Source organism: Mustela lutreola, chromosome 5 (assembly GCF_030435805.1).
Source record: "Mustela lutreola isolate mMusLut2 chromosome 5, mMusLut2.pri, whole genome shotgun sequence".
In the NCBI taxonomy this organism is placed as follows: Eukaryota; Metazoa; Chordata; class Mammalia; order Carnivora; family Mustelidae; genus Mustela; species Mustela lutreola.
Window position 1 is genome coordinate 59,596,060 of NC_081294.1, and position 21,880 is coordinate 59,617,939.

The window sequence follows — 21,880 nt, forward strand, 5'->3', positions numbered from 1 at the left end:
CCTTGAGCCATATCCCCTGCTGCAACCCTACTTCCCATGGTGAGAACAAGAGAATTCAGGAAAGACTTTGGGGAAAAAGGTTATTGTAGAAAGGAGCTGGAAAGCAAGAAACATCCACTCCTGAGGAAGAGTAGACACTTTTTTTGAAAATTATATGTAATAGAGTGGCTGAGTGATGGACATTGGGAGGGTATGTGTTATGGTGAACACTGTGTATTTTTTAAGACTGACGAATCACAGACCTGTACCCCTGAAACCAATAATATATGTTAATAAAGAATAAAAAGAAATAAAAAAAATAAAAGTATGTGTATTGGGGCACCTGGCTGGCTCAGTCAGTACAGGATGTGACTCTTGAAAAAAAGAAAAAAGAAAATTAAATGTAGCACTAACTTGTTTAAGAAATCATAATAGGGACACCTGGGTGGCTCAGTGGGTTAAAGTCTCTGCCTTCGGCTTGGGTCGTGACCCCGGGGTACCTGGGATCCAGCCCCACATCAGGCTCTCTGCTGAGCAGGGAGCCTGCTTCCCTCTCTCTCTCTCTGCCTTTCTATCTACCTACTTGTGATCTCTGTCTGTCAAATAAATAAAATCTTTAAAAAATTTTTTTAAAAAGATCATAATATAACATAGAAGCGTATAAGGGGACTGTTGACATACATAATCTCTTTTCTAAGAGATTGTGTAATAAAATTATCAATTTTTATAGATTTCCAGATTTTTACTAGGGGTGTATGTGTGTGTATGTGTGCATATAATCATTCTGCCATGTAATCTTTTCTGTTATCATTTAAGTTATTATGGACACTTCCTAGGTCATTAAAAAACTGAAGGAAGAAATGGTCAGAGTAGTAGTCAAACCTATACCTGAACTTTTACAGCAACTGGACCTAAAAAAAAAAAATGCTGAAAGGACTCTACTGAATATTAGCTTCTCTTTCAAGTAGATGATGCAATCTATATTTTTCTTTATGTGTCTTGGAACCACAGAAGGGAGGTAGTGGGAGGGAATGTGTGTGATTTTGTGTGTGTGCATGCGTGTGTGTTTGTGTGTGTGTGTTTCTGTTTAGGAGCATTGTTTTGGGAGAACTCAATTTCTATTTATATTGAGAGAAAAACCCTGAATACCATTTTTCATGCTAACAGAGAAATTTACTTAAGTGCAGAATTATGCAACTGAGTTCTTCTTGCCAAATTACATAAAGGCTGCAGCTCCTCTCAGCAGAATGAAGGATGGCTGGGATACACATCACACTCTATTCATAACTTAGAATTCTTTTCAAGGCTTTTGCCTGTGTCTTATTACCTACTTACTATTAATTTATTGTACAGGGTTGCCGTATTTCAAAGTAAAGTGAATGTTTTGGATGGATTGTTTTCTTTCATTTCTTCTATGTTGTTAACTTCTTCTTCTTCTTCTTCTTTTTTTTTTTTTCTTGTTGGTTTGTTTGTTTGTTTAGGCTGCTTACGCTTCCACCTGAGGCAGTTTTTCTTCAGGGATTGCATTAATTTTTGTATGTTCATCCTAGACTTTTTCGAAACAGGATCCCTCTATGTTGAGTTTGTCTTTTGTTCTCTCATCTGCAAACCATCTTCCCTGGGGTGATCTATAAAAAGAAGACCGTTTACTGAAACTTCTTTGAAGTTTTCCCTAAGGGGGGATTCCTTCTCACATGTCAGACTCTGGAAAAGTAACAGCTAGAAGAGAAATAATTGGTCATTGACAAAAGGGTTGACACCAGAAGCTGGTCTAAGCCCTCTGCCTCTTCACTGCTTCTTTCAATTAAATGAAGTCTGCATGGAGTTCTCTGGGCCACCAGATGACTTGGCAATTCACACAGGCAACAATGTAGCTATACTAGCCCTTTCTTGAAGAGTCCCTTCCAGATGTAGCTCTACTCTTTCTCTTCTAGTAGAATAATGCCTTATGTTTCAACTTTGTTACCCTTCAAAAGAGAATTTCTCTGGTCACTGTCCAGTTGGATGGCTTACTCTAGATTCATTGGACCAAGATTCCTTGTCTTAATTTACCATTCCAGATTCCTTTTGGGTCTCTAGACTTTGGTGTTGGGGGAAGGGGTTGGGATGGTACCAATGACCATGCAGGAAAGAGGTGAGTCAGAAGGGGGGCCCTCTCATGAGTCCTTTCCAACCCTATTTCTTTGACTTAAAAGTGCCTGCTTAGTGCACTCAAGCATTTCTTTTTATAAATAAAATCAATAAACACAAGGATGATTTTCAGACAGTCTCAGCCACTGGTTAGGCTATAATTATTCTTCATCCCAGGTTGGAGTAGGGTATGAGAAACACAGAAAGAGAGAGAAAGAGAGAGGAGAAACAGAGAGGGAGAGCGGGGAAGGGAGAGAAAGACAGAGAGACAGAGAGGCAGGCAGCTTTGCTCTTAGAATGCTGCAGTTTTTCCAAGTAATCACTCTTCTGAAACCACGACTGGCTTAATGGTCCTTTTTGTAAAGTCACTAATTCACACCTACTCTAACAGAGCAAATTATTGGGTTGAGGGTTGGAAAACCAGCCATCACCTTGAGGTTAGAGCTTAAACAGAGAAAGCTTAGAGCCGGCCATTTAGCTTCTCTGGAAAGTCCGGTGACATCATCCCTTGGGCAAATGATGCTTCCTAGCCACCCTGACTTGTGCCAGTTCCTGGCAATTGGTTATTACTTTGCTCTGTTCTCTGGAGGTAGTATTGCCTAGTGGTTAAGAGTGAAATTTGGAATAAGATGCACTTAGGCTTAAATTCTGACTCTGCCTTTTACAAGTGGGGTGACCTTGTGCAGTTAGCATAGTGCCTGGTTCATAACAGAGGCTTAGTAAGTAACAACTATTAGCACTAGTATTCTTAGTAGTAAAGGGAAGAATAATAATAAGGCTGCATAGCTGAAGATGACTATTACTACTATCTAGTGCAGATACCATTGGAACTAGCTGAACTGCTCAGAGTTCTGGATTCATAAGATGTTTCTGCACAGATACATTGAATGTGCTGAAGCTCATTCATTTAACACTTTATCATTAGTTGATGCATTTGTTTAAACCTCCTTGTGGTGTTCCAGGACTACTGCTACATAGACGTGGGGATAGTATGACCGAGATAGCCTTGACTCTGCCTGCATGAAGCTTATAATTTAGTGGAGAAAGCAGGCAAGTAGTGATGGTGAAGAATGAAGTATTCACACAAGGAGCCCACAGTCGCTGTGATAGTCTGCTTTAATGTTGAGTGGAGCACACAGCATTCATTAAGGAAATTCACCAAATAAGTGGCCTCCCTTCCATAGTATTCCTCTAGTGCCTGGCATCACATCTGGGGTAGACAAGTCTCTCTGCTCATGTGGCAAAATAGCAGAATGGTATATCATGACCTTATTGTTGAGTAATTTTATCAGATCTCAGAGGCATTTAAAATAGATTTTTCATTTTAAAAACCTTCCAATTAATCTGGCCTTGTTCCCAGGTGCTTGTGAAGTGAGTCAGGTATGTGCCTCGCCAAGAGCAAATTTAGGGGAAGATGCAACCAGGTGAGGGAAGCAAGGGAGAGCTGGGCGCCAGGTCTAATCCTGCAGGGCATTTACAGGATGGCTGGGGAGGAAGGAAGGAGAGCAGGACAGGCTGTGGGGATGGAATGGGAGGGGGGCTGCTCGGGGCAGAGGTGCCACCAGGCAGGCAGTCACTGTGGTGAGTGTCCACTAGAGCCCTCGTTCCCTCCTCTGCTCTTCTGTTCCCCTGGTTCATGTCTCTTTAGTGTTTTTTCCTTTTTCTCATACGTAAAATATGAATAATAATAGTCTATCCCAAATGAACTAATTAATCCATGTGAAGAATTCAGTGTGGTGCCTGACCCTTAGGAAGTGCTCAATAATAATTAAACTTTTATTATTCAACTTTTCTCACTATGTGTGAAAATATGATTTACCTGTTGGCCTGCCTCATGATTTCTCTGGGAACGGGGACTGGGCCTTACTCATATTTATCTACCCTGCAGTGCCTGGCTTGCAGCAGGTGCTTAACAAATTGTATTAGTCTTTATGAAGATGCTGGTTTTGTTTTTTGTTGTTGTTTTTTTTTTTTTCCTCTTCAAAATGCTTACAAAAATCTAGAAGACAATTTTGGTACTCTATAACAATAGCTAGCATTTATTTAGTGTTTACTATATGCTAGGCACTATGCTAGTTGCTTTGCATGCATTATTTGCTTGTAGGACCACCTCATGGGGCTAATATCATTTTACTAATGAGAAAACTGAGCCATAGAGAGACCAAGAAACTTAGCCAAAGCCACCCAACTGGTAAGTGTCAGAGCAGAGTTTGGAACCCACACAGTCTTACCTAAATTTCTGTATTGCCTTAAAGAGGTAGGGAAGAAATCAGGAGGAGGCCTGAAAATGTGGGTCAGAGGAGTGGCCAATGCATAGAAAACAAAATGGGGGTGGCGAGCCAGGAAACCCACCACCTCTGGATTCTAAAGTGAATCTTCCTGCTAGCTCTCCAAACCCGAGGATGTTTTGGTTAGATTCGGCTCCCCTGGGCTGCTGGCCTGAGGTTGGCATCTCCGTTTTAGGCTGAGGCTTTATGTACCTGCATGGAAGAGGTGGTGCAAAGCATTGTACACACCATATGGGGCCCCATTTGCATTTAGCGAGTGCTCAGCTGTGCACAGTGTCTCCTTAATGAATCACATGCAAGCAGAGCACCGCTATATTTATCCAAGCCCTGGGAGCTGGAGTGCTTGCCGGGGTTGGGCTCGCATGCCCCAGAACAGCGCCTTGCAGGTTGTTCCTGTTTTCCTTGTGGTCAGGGCCTTCAGGCCCATCAGTAACTCATTTCCTGGCAGGATCAGCTGGTTTCTGAAGCATCTTTCTAGGCATGCTGAAGCCAAAAAAAAAAAAAAAAAAAGTTTCCCTCCTTAAGCTATAACAGAGACCAAGTGCTAAAAAAGGACCTTGAAACCACATCTGCCATGCCCTTGACTTCAAGGCCACACTTAAAGCCTTGCAGATAGATGAAGCTTTATTTTTTTCTTTCCTCTTCCAGCTTCTCAGGAGAGGCCTCACGGTGCTGAATGGCCCCCATCATCAGTGTATTTCTTGCATGTAATCTGAAACCCTTACGTGTTTTATTTCCTTTAGTCACTCTTTCCTGGAAATACTCCCTTTATTTATATGTGCTCAGATGAGAGAGTTTCCCAGTATGATCACTTCTGTGCTTAGGAATCAACCACAACAACACGAATAGTAACTGAGATTTACTTAACACTTATTAGGTGCCAGCTATAATATTAAACACTAGAAAGACATTATCTCCTTTTTTCCCACCTCAAAATCACCCTTCAAGTGAGCATTATGTCTCCATTTTGTCACTGAAGAAGGTAACGAGCCCAGGGCGGTGTAGCTGATACGTGGAGGAATCTGGCTAGAGAGCAAAGCACTTTGCGCTAAGTAGCTGTTTGCACCAATTCTCCTGCCCAGCTGCACTCATTTTCTCCAGCTCTTCTTCCCATTTCTACCAAGTAAAATGCCAGGCTTAAAAATTCTCACACACACACACACACACACACACACACACACACACGCACACTTGCTAAGTAAGACCACAACAACTTCGCTTAATGATATAATCACTGTTAAAGGCAAACCATTTCCCTACAGAATTGGTTCTTTAATCTTCACTGGAACTTAGGTGTAGTATGTTTTTTCCTTCCCTGGACTAGAAGGTGGTGTTTAGGTCCTTCACTTGTGACATGAATAACAGGGAGCAGCTTGGCTCCCCACCAAGGCCGATGCCCGTGAGCTTGGCCTTCTGGGATCTGTGTCATCTGCCCTCCCCTGTTAGATTCTCAGCGCACAGAAGGAGAAGAGTTCCAAGTTCTGGTTCAAGCTATAGCACTGGTACAGTCTGTGACCTAGAGCAAATCAGATTTTTCTTGATGGTAGAAATTAAATTCAGTTTCTTACAAAGTTTAAAGTCGAGTGCATAGCCTTGACTTGGTCTTATAACCTAAATATCTCTTTTCTTTCCTACTTCAGTCAAATGACATTTAAAAGATGGCAGTGAAGCCAAGTCTCTTGCCCACTCTGGCCTTCAGTTTCTTCTTCTGTACAATGGGAAGCATGGACTAGGTGCTCAATGGCCTTCTCCATAGCTCTTTGTTTAGATCCAGGAGGTAGCAGGAAGAAACCCCTCTACCCTGCAGAGTCCTGACCATACAGGGTTGCAACAAATCCAACCAGGGCTAGTTTAAGAAAAAAAGGAATTTATTGGAAGAATATTTGTGCAGCTCATACAATCAAACAAGAGTTTAAAAACCACACAGGAGATTCGGAACCATGGCAGCCTCAGGGATCTCTTCATTAGGAATTCATGAACATTCCCCTGGGGTGCTGTCATTAAGATGACCCCCCCCCCAAAGCCCGTTTTTATGTTTTTGCATTAAAAAAATACAGATTCCAGGGAAAGAGTCACCAAAGACCATTGAGATATGGAAAGTGGGTGTGGGCAGGGTCAAACAGCAGGAAAAAGCTGCTAGAGGCCATTCTTGTAGGCTGCATTCCTGTAGGTTCCCAAGAAGTGGACCTGGTGGGAAACCTACTCCCTCCCCATGAAAATACACTAATAAGTACTCCTTACAGAGAAAGTCCATATGTATATAAGTAATGTTGACTCCACCACAGGCAGCCGTGTCTGGGTGTTGAATGGGAGTGGGAGACACTATAGACTGTAAGAGGGATTGTGAGATCACCTAGTAGACGTTTTCGGGCAGCTGTGGCTAGGGGAAAGAGTAACAGATTTTCAAGGCAGAAGACTTGGGGGATGGACCATCCATTAGCTTAGCTGTGGGCACAAAGAAAAACTAAACAATGTCATCTCATGAGGAAACCACCACCACTTTGAATTAGGATTCTGCCTTCCTCTCTACCAGATCTGGTCTCATAGTTTGCACTTTGATGGTATTTGGGCAACTTTCAACCTCTTGGGAATTTTTTGTGTCCTTATCTCTGAATTGGGAAACAATAGTAATATCCCTATAATTTACCAACAAGATGACAGCTAACATTTGCTTGTACGAGGCATATGCTGAGGACTTCATGTGTGAGCTGGTCTTCTCACAGTACTTGGGCACAGTGCTATTATGGCCTGATTTTGTGGATGAGGAACTGGGGTTTGTGGGAATGAAGAGGGGCAGTAAATCACGGAGCAAAGTGCAGAACAGCAAACTGATCGAGAGGGTGGGCCCAGGAGCTGGATGGCCAGATTTGAGTTCTGGCTCTAACACTTCCAGGCATGGAGTCCTTGGGCACATTGGTTGAGTTTGATGAGTCTGTAAAATGAGGATAACGATAGGGTCCACCATGGTGTAGTCTTGAGGGTAAGTGGTTTAATATGTAGGCAGACCGTGCCTGGGGAGAGCAGTGTGCAGTAACTTCTGCTGTTATTAATAGGGTCTTCTGTTAGTATGGGGCGAAGTAGAGTTTGGAGACCCAGAGCTGATGGACTCCAAAATACATACTCTGTGGCTGACATCTCTGTGCTGACAGGAGGAGAAGGTTCAAAACGGGGGAATTTAAGGAAGGGATGAGGGCACAAGGGAGGGAGGGAGGGAGGGGGAGAGAGAGAGCAAGAGAGCGAGAGAGCTGCTTCAAAACTCTTGGTTCCTCTCACAGCCTTGACTCTATGACCTTGAACTAGATACCCAGAAAGTCAGCAGCAATCACTGGGTCCTTGTAATTGATTGGAACGTTCCGTACTGGCTTTCCATCAAGCTTCTGACTTCTAGGGGAGCTTGAGGAAGCAGTCAGTTAGGAAAAAAGAGAAGAGAGGCAGAGAGTGACTAACGCACTGAGAGAATGATGGAGTCTGAAAGACAGAAAAGCAGAGATAAACACAGTGACCCAGAGAGACAGTGAGTAAATAATACTCACAAGCAGGTAAGCAGACAAATGTTTAAAGACAGAGAAAGGAAATAGAAGAGAAGCAGAATGAAGAGAAAAGAGTGTGAGAGGATGGGTGGGAATTTCAGTGCAGACAGCGCTTGATGGACTGCCCTTCCTGTGGTTGATGGAGCGAACAGACCCATGAAGTGTGTCCGCGCTTTATCTAAGGAAAGCACCTTTCCCACAGCCTCAGCAAGGGGCATCTGACTGTGTAGGGCAGTGACAGGAGACACTCTTTATCTGAACTGGAGACAGGAGCACTCTTCTCTGTATTTTGTGCAGGATGCGACCGATTAGGCTGCAGATTTTTCATGGTTGGCGCTAAAGCCTTGTTTAGAGAGGCCTAGGGCTGAACAACACTCCAAGGCTGGGCCAAGAGGGCCATAAGCCTTAGGAATATGAGACGGATTTTATATGAGGGGATGGTTTCTATAAAAAATTGCATGTGTATATTCGTGCGGGCCGTGAAAAGCTCTGCAAGAATGTCCATCCAACTGTTAACAGTTCCTAATCTTGAGGTGGGATTAATGGGGAGGCTCACTTTATAAGTAAAGTGTTTGTGTTATGTTTGCATTTTTGACAGTAACAACATAGGGCCTTTATATAAAGAGGAACAAAGGTTTCAACTAAGTGATAAGCACACTCGCTGAAATGAGGGGGCCAGGAACACTCTGGCCCCTGACATGAAATAAGCACGTGCATATTTGTCTGACAAGCAGGCAATGGCTAAGTGGAAGGGCAGTATCCTTGAAAATATTTCTCCTTGATGCTTCCCAGAGATTTTGGAAATCTGATCACCACAGTCTCCCTTCTGATTCTTGCAGAAGGGTGAAATTATTAATGTCCCCTCAGCTTGGATGCGTTTCATCCCTTTGAGTTTCCTCAGCATAAAAAAAGAAAAAAAAAAAAAAGACAAGAGTCAGGGTGAGGATATCTGCTCTGTGCATGGACAGAGGTTTTCCCATGAGTGAATGATGCCTGGAAACACTGTTCTCTCAGGATCCTGCCGCTGAAGTCTCTGTCTCCCACCCCTCAGTCTGAATTTTAAATGAAGTTTGTGACTGCACACACTTTCAAAGGTGTTGCCTGTAGGCTTAAGAAATAACCCAGATGTGTCTTCTTTCAGGCTTTATGAAGGCAAAGAACAGATGGAGTTTGAAGAATCCATGAGACGGCTCTTTGAATCCATCAACAACCTGATGAAAAGTCAACATAGAACAACCATCCTTTTGCAGGTAGGTTTATACTACCAAAAAACAAACAAACAAACAAACAAACAAACAAAACAAAACAAAAAAAACCCAACAACAATCTCTTTTCCTTTTGTCATCTGATAAACAACAGTATGTTGAAATAATGTCTACGTTTGCTTGAATATATAGTCCTGTGTTAATTGAAGGCCTGGACTGGCCACGTGGTGCAAGGATCATAAACAGCAAAGAAAGCACATTTATTGTTTCCTGTGAAGGTAACAATGTTTCTTTTTAAAATAACTCTGAAGCTTTTGCTATCTGGAGGGAAATAGGTCAAAACTGATCCACCTCTAATTGTGACAATCGTGGGGCACCTGGGTGGCTGAATCAGTTAAGCATCCAGCTCTTGATCTCAGCTCATGTCTTGATCTCAGGAGCATGAGTTTGGATCCCACAATGGGGTCCTGCACAGCATGGAGCCTGCTTAAAAAGAAAAGTAATAATGATGACGACGGTTGAGGTGGCAGCCTCCTCAGTGCTCTACTTTCAATTCTCAGCACCATAAACTCAGATCCCCTTTTGGGGTTGGAGTCTCCTCAATAAACAGGAGATACTTTGGACAGAGGTCCTCTAATTGATGGATCACAATGCTAATGTTCAAACCCTGTAGATCTTTGAGATACCTGGATTCCCACCCCAAGTTTGAGCAAGTTTGGCAGCAGAGAGGCTGAATGAAGAGGCTGTTTCAGGGAAGACTTCCTAACTTTCACAGGATTATCTCACCAGTGTGCAGCAAGGGCTGCCTCATGCCCTATGAATAGGAAACAAATACATTTATTGGAACCAGTGAGTTAATGAAAACTCCTTCTCCTTTCAATTGGAGTTATCCTTTTAGTTGCTAACTTAAAATCTGCTGTGCCTGGGATCACCCAGCCTCTGGCTGGGATGAATGAGGTGCTAGTGTACAGTCAGAACGGAGGTGAGGAGCCAGAGGCAGGAGTCTGTCTAGGCAGGATCCACTGTTGATGCCATGGGTTCCCAACTTTGCACATCAGAATCACTTGTCAATCTTTAATAAATTCTGATGCCTGGTTACCACCACCAGACATTCTAATGTAATCAGTATACAGTGGGATCAGGGCAAGGCAAGTTTAAAAAACTCCCTGGTGTGAAACAAAGTTCATGAATCACTCTGCTCATGGCTTCTTTTGATTGAACACGTGTTGGCTACCTCTTTGTGTGTGTGTGTGTGTGTGTGTGTAGAGGGGGCTCTGTCTAGTTCATCAGTGTGTCCTCAGCACACTGAACACTCGTGATACATGGCTGATACTTAGTAACTGCTGAATGAATGACTCTCAGGATAGGTGTGCAGATCTCCGTTCCATAGATGAGGACACTGAAGCTTGGGGTTGATACCACTTTGTCAGGCTCCACGGCAGTCAAGGGTACGGCTGGCATTCAGACCTCCTGCTCGGCTTCAGAAACCATGCTCTGAGCTGCTATATTATACTCCCCTTTACACTGTACATTTAGCACCTACTGGAGATAAGACCGTTTCTCCAGGGTGAGTCTTACCATTTTTCCCTTTCCTTCCCTTTTGTTGTTGATGTTGTTGTTATTGTTTTTTAAGTCTTCCCTCACCCTTTTGCAAACATTCATCATTTTACAACAAAGGGATACCAGGAGCAGGGGACAGCATGAAGAAATCTGATAAGAGCCAGAGCCTGTCGCGCCGCCTGTATCATATTCGAAGCAGCTGAGCTTCCAGGGAGAGGGGTGAGGATGTTCCGTGAGGGCTGAGGTTGACTGATGGTGAGGGGAAAGTCTGTAGCAGTGAGTCAGGTGTGAAATAGCTCCAAGGAAGCTGAACTACGACAGAGACAGAGCAGAAATGCCGGGCAAATGAAGGAAGCCAGTTGGTGGGGAGGAGAAAGGAGCAGGTGCCTCAGAGAGGCAGAGCTTCCTGGAGAGAGAGAGACCACTGACCTTGAGAAAGCCGGAGGGAAGACGCTCTCATGGGGCTACTCTTTCTAATTTCGACCCCTATACTCTGGTGATGAACTGTGTGCATCTTGGGGGAAGGGACAAAGGGATGGAAGGTATAAGAAGGGACAGAAAGAAAGGAGGAGAAAGAAAAGAAGTTACAAAGCAAAGAGGTGCCAGCGAGCATCTGTGGCACTGAAGAGACCTGGATGTTCTTGCTCAGCTGTATGGCTGTCGGCTGGTCATTTAACTTTTCATTCTCTGTTTCCTCATCTTTAAGACCTCTTGGTTAACGTGACAATCAAATAAACACAGTCTATGAAAGAGCAGATTGTAAAATGCAATGCAAATGCAGAGAACTAATGTGATTATTATGGCTTGGGCCTAAGCCTTTTTATCCAAGTTCTTACTCTCTGGGAAACTATGTTAAAAATGCCTTATTTTTCCTGGGATTTGGGCCAGGTTATCCTGGTTTCTCCTTACAGATTTCCTCCCTAGAGTCATCCAAAGGGACTTTATCATTTTTTAAAAAATTTACTTTGAGGGCCAAATTTAGTGTCCAGATTTACATACTTTCTACCTATTTCTATGGTTGCTGAAAATTTGTCAAAGGATATAGCCTTATCCAAATATGGTAAGAAAAAGCCTTTAAAGATTTAATGCCGTTTTAAGATGTGATTTGTGGGCTGATGAGGGCAGAGGGATCAAGGACTTGTATTGTTAACAAGCTCTGTACAAGGAATCTTCTTGGACTTTGTCATTTGCTACTGGACCAAGAGCTTTGGATTTCATGTCAGAGAGACCTTGGTGGGAATTGGGCATCTGCACTTGGGCATGTAACACTAGGCAAATTGCTTCAGTTTTCTGGACCTCTGTTTATCCTTTTATGAAATGGAACCCCTAATGCCTAATTTAGAGGAAATACTGAGAGGATTAAATAAAGCAATGTATGTAAAGGGAGAAAAATAGAGCCTATTAAATATTTCAATTTAAATAGTTTTTAGCCACTTACACCTCTCCCTTCTTTACCTCATCATAAAACAGAAGTTTGTGGAGAATTTTCCTAGAGAAGAAGAGGATATTTATATTCCTAACCTCGTCACTTGAGGCTGAAATGTTTTAGGGCATTTGGCTATTCGGCTAGATTAGGAAGCCTAGATATAAATTTCAGGGAGAATAAACCCACAAGAACTGACTCCATGGGGAAAAAAAGGGGGGGGGATGACAAATAGTATAGGATAACTGGAGTCCTGATTCTGAGCCTGCATGAGATTCTGTGGGAAGGAGTACTGTGATCTATTAGTAGTGTCTGTCATAAGTTTTGGGTGAGAGCATAGAGTAAGAATGCCAGTGAGGGCAACTTAACTCCTCCAGCTGGTCGCAGCTGATGGTGGAAACCCTCATTCATGCCTGCTTTAATTTACTTAGAGCAGATCTGGTTCAATCACTCTTGGCTGTGTCCATTGTGAGGTCTGGGATCTTAATCAAGTTATTTCTCATTTCTAAGACTCATCTGATATTTGTGAATTGCTTCCTATAGTTTTCCTATTGTTCGATTTGGCATGGCAGCAGCTCACCCAAAACTTTGGAGAATTTAAAACCAGCAACTCAAAGAAGGTAGACGATCATTAAAAATACCTTCCATTGATTGACTACCTACCATGTGCCAGGCATGAAGCTGGGCTCTTCACACACAGTATTTCTCATCCTGCCAGAGATCTGCAAGGAATCACTGCCTTCAGTGTCCACAGGAGGCTCATAAAGTTAAATAACTGATCCCAAATTATACTTATCCATAGCGGTGGAACTAGGATTTGAAAGTACCCAGGTCTCTTGACTCCAAAGTTAATGTTCTCCCTGCCCCAAGGAGTGGGTTAGAACAGGTGTTTCCATGTATTTTCTGTAACAGGTCAAAAGCTTAGAAGTCCCTGTGTGTGCCAGACCCTGTAAGCGTTATTGATAAAACTGACGATAGGTTGAGAGGATCAAAATCAGACATGAGTGAATTGAACATAGCTCAAATGTGAGGAAAGGGCATTTGGTGACATTATGCAGACCCATTTGTCCCATTCTCTTTTAGGTCCAGTGTCTATCATAATGCTCTGATTTGATAGTGTGAGTAAAAATAGATGAAGAGCTCGTATTGAATAGTATGCTTTCTTGGCCACTCTGATGGTCATACATGGTAATAATGCCACTAGAGTGTCCAGGAGGGCAGGGGACTCTGTCTTTTGTATCCCCAGTATCTGAACCAGTGGCTACCATTTAGTAGATACTCAAATATTTTTTTGCTAAACAAATGAAACAATAAATACTAGCTTCCCCTGCTTTGTGTTTTAGCATTTATTATGTATCACACATTAGGCTGAAAGCTTTACATATATTGTTAGCTCATTTGATTTTCATAACAACCTTATTAGGCAAATACTCTTCTTATCTCTACTTTACAGATGAGGAAATGGGGGCTTAGCAAGGCTGAATAACTTAACCACAACTAAGAAGGGGCAGGTCTGGGATTTGAATTGAGACTGTGTAAGTCCTGAGTTTGTACTCCTAATCACCAACGAACAATGCATAGTTTCATGAAAGACCCAAGTCTTTCCTGCAAAATTCCAAATGGATAAGCAATAGGCAACAGTAAACAATAGTAAAGATGGATAGATGTTTGGTCCATAGTCATGAAGGCAAGCTAATTAAGGATGCCTTTTTCTTTCCTCCCTTTTCATTGTTTATTGGTATAAAATATTCAAATGTCCAAACTAAAGGAAGAAAGTGGTCCATTCTTGTGAAGGGCCCCACAGGCTGTATGCTGAATTACCAAAATAGGAGAAATGAAACTGACTATTTAACTTGTCCCCTTCTCAACCATATACCCCATACTTAGGGGTAATGTTTGGGTAGGATGGATTCAGTGGTAGGGAGAATGATATTTTGTTTCAGTGAGGCTGTTTTAGTCATCTGATAACTAACATTTAATCTTCCCATTGACCTTAAATTAGGTAACTTTGTTTCCTTCATTCTCTTGGTAAGAAAAGGACAACACAGAGAGTTAACCTGCCCAAGGCCACATGTGATAAAGTGATCCACAGGGAGCTACTCAGACAGTCTGCCTCTCCAGCTGGCCATTCCTAAACACTGAACTCCTGTGCCCCCACCAAGCTATGGGGGCCAGCATAATGTTGGGTTACACAAAGCATGGAGACATATGCATGCTGGAACAGGTTGGTCTATCTTTCCTTCTCTTTTCCTGAAAGACAGGGGGAACTTGACTGCCCCGAGAAAGCTGCATGTATTGTCCTTAGGGACAGCACCATATTTCTAAGGAAGCTGTCCTCTCCTGATCATGCTGTGGTGCATTTCTGTGACATTGTCCAGTTTCCGTGGACCTTGACCATCCAGTGCTTGGTGAAAATAAAAGGATTGAAAATTGGTGGGATGGAAATACCTTCTGTGATCTTGAATGAGGAAGATGTCTAGAGCTCTTATAAAACCTTGCATCACTGCAAGACATGCTCTTTTTGGTGAAAATTTTGTCTACTGACATCGGTGCGGTTCACTCTTACTCCATTTGGAGAAGGGAGCCTGGAAATACTCAAAAGCAAACCCTCTTTGAGTTTGAGGGAGTGTTTAGTTTGATTTTTGTGATTTTTAAATAGTTCCTGTTTTCTAGCAGTCCAGGTTTATTTGTTCTGGGGAAGTCCATCTGCGTAACAGTCATCTCAAGTGTCCTCCTATGACTTATCTCTGGGTCAGTGACACCAGTGTTGCTTGTTTTGGATCTGGTTCTCTTCTTGAGGCTGAAATTAGCCCCTTTTTTTTGGTCGTTTGTTTTGTTTAAAGATTTTTATTTACTTATTTGAGAGAGAGTGAGAATTAGGGAGATTACAGAGAGAGAGGAAGCAGACGTGTCCCTGAAGGGAGAGCCAGATGTGGGGCTCGATCCCAGGACTTGGAGACCACAACCAGAGCCGGAGGCAGATGCCCAACCAACTGAGCTACACAGGTGCCCCTGAAATTAGCCTTTGAGAGGGGTCCAGAGTTGGTGATTAATTTAGGAATTCCACTCAGTGCCACATGATAAGCTAATCACTAAGTTAACAAATGTTTTCCCATTGTTCATTCTTAGAAACCCTGATATATGTAGTGAGGAAGATCCTTAACTGAGGAGGTATCAGAAAAACTATATATTCTTTTCAAAAATTATTCCCATAGAGAGGAAAAATTCTTTTTCTACTTCCTTCCCCAAATCAGCCTTTTCTCCCCTACCAAATCCTCCTCACTTGTCAAGATGGAAGCTCTTCCTTAAAGCAAGGTGGGCAGTAGCAAAACACACTGGCTGGGGCACAGTGGGACAGAATCAGGTACAAATTCTTACGGTGCTGCCTATTAGCTGTGTGGCAAATTGCCTCACCTCTCTGTGCCATAGTTGCCTTGCTGATAAAATGGAATGACAGTATCTATTCATAGAGCAATTGTAAAGTGCAGTGAGGCCATGCATGTAATGTATTTGACACATTTAAAGTTTCCAATAATGGTTGTTATTTTAAGACCCTATAATTAATAATCCTATTATATACCTTTATGTACATCCATATATATAAACATCTGTGTATGTTTTTCTTAAATATTATATAATACAGGAATATATACTACAGAATGAAAGTGATGACATAACAATATGATTTTATATATAATAGTAGAATTAATGAGAGTAAAAATTACATCAACAGTAAAGCAACATAGTTCCCAAGAGGCCAATAGGTCGAGAAAGCCAAGCTGTTTCTAGTTCCCAGGCCTTAGAAACATGTAACAAATGGAGGTCCCCAGGGGGTCCTATGGCTTAGCTGCTCTGCCTTCTGGGGGAGCTTGCTGCTTGCACCTGCTAAACCTACCTGCTGTTAGTCCACTCACGTGTGTGAGAGCCGGGTGAAGGGGAGAACTATGGACAGGAGCCCTGGGGCCAGTGCTGCAGACTTCCTGGGTCAGAGGCGGGCTGCCCTTGTTGGAAAAGAAAACCACAGGCCTGCCAATTCTCTGGGAGGCCGCCTGGACCAGATGGAGGTTTAATACTCTCCAGTTGAGCTGATAACACCCTCAGAGTCTCAGGGTGACAGCTACTTCGTTTGTTTTACTTTATTGCCAGCCACGAGCTGAGAAGCTGGGAAGATTGGCTCCTTTTGAAACAGCCCTTGTCCCAGCCCCATCCAAGTCCTCCTCACTATCAGCTGAAGCGTGTAAGTGTTCCTGTCAATGCAGGACTCCCGGTGACTGCCGTTCTAGAGCATCGCCTCCAAGCCCTGGAATAGCAGGCAGCCCGTGAAAGCCAGTAACTTGCTGGGGACAATGCAGTCCTGGCTTTCCCTACTTGCTGAGGGTGCGACTTCTGTTTTTGTCCTCACTTTGGTCTTACCTCTAATGAGTACATACTGTACTTTGTCCAGGTGCTGGGGAGAGAGGGCCGGAGTTTGAGAGATGAAATTCAGCACTCACGCCTTTGGGGCCTACTATGTGCTGGACATTACAATGGGTACATAACATACTTTGTTTCACATCATCCCCCTTCCCCCCACATGAAGATGCTGAGGCTCAGGGTGTGAAGCACTGGGCCTTGGCACATGCAGGTGCTGGGTGGGACACTGCGGTTCTTGCCAAGTCCCCATGGGCCCAGAGTTCTATGTTCTTTGGTCTGAGTGGATGAAGGAACAGTTTGCTGAGAGTGCTTGGACCAGTTCTTTTTAGGGCATATGCCTCAGCATAGGGGATCTTTTAATTAGGTATTTCCATGGGAGAAGTGCAGCTTACTGATGTATTAGATTTGGCTAGCACGGTGTTAGAATAGGTAAACAAGAATGACTCATTCTTTTCTTTTTTTTTTAGAGAGAGTGTGGGTTCCACTTATCTGCTTACTTCCCACGGGCCCAAACTCATCTCATTCATTCTATTCTTTTGCTTGCCCAGCCTTTCAGGCATCCGTTTTTGCTACATCTGTTTGGTGTTTCCTGGTAAAAATGGCCCTGACCAACTAGGTTGCAGTGCACTGGATAATGTAACTGTCTAGAGGAATGCTATAGTGTGTCTTAGCATATTAAAATTCTAAAAAGTTGTGCAATTAACAACAACAGCAAAAAAGCTCACTGGTTTGTTTTTGCTTAAACCAGAGTTTCCCCAAATTATTTTATTGCAAAGCCCCTTTCCCCTGACAGAATACCTAACTAACATCATCCTATGGAACAACAGAGCATTAGCTTTGGAATCTTGTTATCTCTTGTCATCTTGATTTGAAAGAACAAAAAAATATATTCCTAGACAAAAAATCCAATAACTATAAAGAAAATGTCTGACAAATCTGACAACATACAGATTAAAGTTCTTCTGTGCAATGAAAAGATATGATAAACAAAGCTGAAGGACAAGTAACAGAACAAGCAAGAGGAAATTCTTCTAAATCATGTTACTGCGAAATGGTTAATTCTAATGATACATAAAGAATTCCACATACAAATAAGAAGACAAATCACTCCCCAAAAATGAGAAGATATGAACAAGCAATTTAGTAAATACAGATATTTAATAAATATAGAAAAAGTGCCCAATGCACTAGAAACCAATGATTTGTAAATTGCAGTTGCAAATTAGATATCACATTGACAAACTAAAAAGATTTGTGTACCCGTGTTAGCAGGGTTATAGGGAAAGGAGTAAAAGGAAATTGGTTGCTGTTTCTTCCTAAGGTAATATAACAGCATTTCCTTTAAAAAAAAAAAAAATATATATATATATATATATATATATCACATTTTGATGAATTAATTTGTCTTTGAATGATCCATCCTACAGAGATTCTTACATGTACTCGAATGTATATATTAACTCTTTTCTTACAACAGTTTTATAATAAAGAAAAACTGAAAATAGTATGAAGTCTGTCCATCAGTAGGGGAGGGGTTAAAGAAGATACTGTGTACACATAAGGGCATTGCTGTAGTGATTGGGTATAAAGAGAGTATACTCTGTGAAATGACATGCAGATATATCAGTGCTGTATGATTTACTGCAAGAAGTAGGGTGCAGGGTGCAGAACTATCTAAATCACACACACACACACACACACACACACACACACTCATTTACGTATAAGCCTTCCTGCATAGAAAGCAGTCTGAAAAGAAACTCACTGATAGTAGCCCATCTGGGGTATAAGGATTGGGGCTGAGCTGGAGATGGAGATGTGGGACTTCAGTGACAATCTTCACCTTAACACTTTATCCTGTGTGATGTTTTTTACATTGCACATATATTATTGACTTCAAAAAATTATAAAAAAGGTAAAATAAAAGGATGAAACACAGAGAGAGACAGTTGCTATTTGAGTGAGGTGGGCATGTAACTTAAGGGTTTTTTGGTTTTTTTTTAAAGATTTTATTTATTTATTTGACAGAGAGATCACAAGTAGACAGAGAGGCAGGCAGAGAGGGAGGGAGGGAAGCAAGCTCCCAGATGAGCAGAGAGCCCAATGCGGGCCTTGATCCCAAAACTCTAAGATCATGACCTGAGCTGAAGGCAGCGGCTTAACCCACTAAGCCACCCAGGCGCCTGTAACTTAAGGTTTACACGGAGTGGCTGCCTGAATTTGAATCTTAGTTCTTCTACCTGCTAACTGTGTGATCTTGGGCTGGTTATTTAGTCCCGATGCACCAGAGGTTCCTTATTTATGAAAATAGTATTTCCCTTGTACGGCTGACATAAGGTTTAACAGAATAATCTCTTAAGTGTTCGGTGTCTGCGCCACTAAAATTTCTCAGAAAACAGTGATAATTATTATATATATTAATTAAGAAGCTCAGTTGTATATGATTACGAGAAAGATTTTCTTTAAGAAAAGAATTTTCAATATTTTTTTTTGTTTTGATTACTAAAGGGTGATTGATATATGTTGACTATGGAACACTTAGGATATAAAGAAAAATAAAAAGAAATTGTAAAAATACATCCTTCCACTAGATGCCTAAGTATTATTTTCCAACCATGTGACTTATAACCTTTTTTGTCGAAACTGCAGTCTTCTCTGCTGCTTCGTAAGGATGCTGTGATGCAAGGGGTTGGGTGGGTCTCATACTTCTGGATGCATCAGTTAACTTATGCAGAGGAAGGAAACAGGGCACCACAACATGCAGCTAGTATACTAACCTGGCTAGTGGTCCAAAACATGCCCACCATTGGCCACAAAATGGCCAGAGAGAGAAAATACGAATAACTCCATCCAAGCTGTCCTTGCCACCCACAAAACAATGTAAACACACCATCCATCTTCCAGTTCCCATTTGGCAGTACCTAAAACATGCCTGGCTCTCTGTCAGATGACTCACGTATGTGATTTTTAATTCTTCCAGTCAAAATAGGTATTATTGTCCCTATTTTACAGAGAAGGACATTGACACAGCTGAGAGGTTAAGTGCTTTGTCCAAAACCACACGGTTACTAGGAGTAGGACCAAGATTTGACAGCAAGGGTCTAACTTCAAAGTCTCTGATCATCATACACATTACTGCCTCCTGGAAGATAGAAGTTGTGGCTTGCTTTTGTCATCACAGAAGTACATGCTAATGTTTCAGTGTGCATACAGAGCCTTCAACCTTTGCAGGAGCGCCCAGGGTTCAGGGTCGTTCTCCTCGATCCCTCTCACCATGTTAAGTTATTGGATATGGGCATCCCTCATGTTGATTTCACTTTCTACCTAGGTGGCGGCTTTGAAATACATCCCATCTGTCCTCCATGATGTGGAAACGGTCTTCGATGCAAAGTTACTCAGGTGAGAGCTCACCATTTACTTTCCTGGGCTCTGATGTCAGGCCAGGGGTTCAGAGGGAGAAGAGGAGTGCTTCTGCGGAGGGGGATTCTGCATGGGCACTCAGAGCTGGGGTGGGGAGGGGCACATGGTTAGGGACTCCGTATAGGGCTTTCAAGTGTCAGATTTTTACATTCCAGTTTCATTTTGCCAGACTTTGGTTAAAAAAAAAAAAACCAACATAAAATAAACATCTTTTTTGATGACACAAATGATACAGAATGCAAACACGTAGGTTGAAGAACTGGTAATTCGTGTAAATGTCATTATCTTATTTGGGCTTGAAGTTTATTTTGGGGCCCCAGTCTTGTCCTGTACACACTGTAGAGAGCATACAGTCACTTACAGGAATAAGAATTTCTCTCATGAGATGAACACGTTAGTTTAAAGTGATTATGTTGTGAGAACAGAGGCCTCTAAACCAAATATGGCCTTTCCTTCTTTTTCCTAAATTCACTTAAGTTCCAAGATAACATATAGAAGATTTTTAAAACTTTTTCTTTGGAGATGCTTTAAGATCTAAAAAAGAGTTGCACAGATAGTATACATATGCCTTTCGCCCAAATTCCCTCAATAAGTCCAAGTTTTACCTAGCTGTGGCATAATGGTCAAAACCGAGGCATGAACGTTACTATGATTCTATTCATTGCTCTCTAGACGTGATTTGGATCCCATCAGTGTTTTCACTCATGGCCTTTTTGTCTTCATACCAAGGTTTCTGCTGGCTTCTTCTCATCCTGCTAGTCTCAGATTACATGTTATCTTCTCAGAGGAGCTACCTCTGAATATTGTAAATCAGTTCAATTCCTCCACCAGCTCCTATACCATTACTCTCTGATACAACTCCCTATTTCTTGTCTTCATTGCACGTTTCCTCTCGTATTGACTTGTTTGCCTCTGTGTTGGGTGTCGACCTCCATGAGAATGTAAGTTCCATGCCTGACTGGGGTCACGTCTGCTCCTATTGTATCCCCACTGCTGTGCACGTTGCCTGTCACACATCAAATAGATGCTTAACACGTCTTTGAAGGAATGAGTGAACACAGTGAGCCGATTTTGGAAAGCTTGACAGGGGCTGTAATTCTGTTTCAGTGGTGTTTTTATGTTCACTCTATCGTGGAAGAACGATCTCCTTTTTCATGTCCCAAACTGCTTCTAACCCACAATTTTTCATAGTTTTTTTTTTTTTAAATTAAGGACACTTTTGATCTTAAGACTTATAAAGCATTTTTTTTAAGATTTTTTTTATTTTTTTGAGAGAGAAAGAGTGAGAGAGAGCATGAGACGGGAAAAGGTCAGAGGGAGAAGCAGACTCCCCATGGAGCTGGGAGCCGGATGTGGGACTTGATCCCAGGACTCCAGGATCATGACCTGAGCCAAAGGCAGTTGCTTAACCAACTGAGCCACCCATGCGCCCAACATGTATAAAGCATTATTAATTATAAAATGTTAGTAAATAGAGTGGTATGGTAAGAAAGTCAGAAGTTGGTTTTAATTCTTTGTTTTTTGAGCCCCCTAGCTGTGCAACCTTGGGAAAGTTAATTAATCTGTCTGAACTTCAGTTTTTCCACTCATAAACTGGGATACGTATTGTATCTACATCATGCAGTTGTGAGGTTTAAAGGGCATAAGAGATGTAAAGAGCTGAGCATGTGTCTGACACATGTAAGCGCTCAGGGCTATTGATTTTGTTTTCAGGTTTCCACATCTCTTTGGATGCATTAGTAATCAGCACTAACAGTAACCACACATAGGCTTACTATGCATCTAATGCTTTGCCAAGAATTGGAGAGGGAGGCAAGGGACAAGATTTCTGCCTCCAGAAATGCCATACTGGCAGCCTGGGCATAATTTATAAGAGCCAGGATGTGGGAAACACTGATCTAACTGGTCCTCTGTACTCCTGTTTTTCCTGCC

The 21,880-nt window shown here is 42.1% G+C and overlaps 1 protein-coding gene across 3 annotated transcripts in view; it reads left to right on the forward strand.

Moving 5' to 3' along the window:
• DOCK2 (dedicator of cytokinesis 2) overlaps positions 1–21,880 on the forward strand; it is a 417,788-nt gene that overhangs the window by 90,113 nt on the left and 305,795 nt on the right. For all 3 annotated transcript variants that reach the window (XM_059174270.1, XM_059174267.1, XM_059174268.1), the window contains exons 23-24: positions 9,069–9,177; positions 19,857–19,927. In XM_059174270.1, the coding sequence (XP_059030253.1) occupies positions 9,069–9,177; positions 19,857–19,927 (180 nt within the window). The remainder of the gene's footprint in view (positions 1–9,068; positions 9,178–19,856; positions 19,928–21,880) is intronic.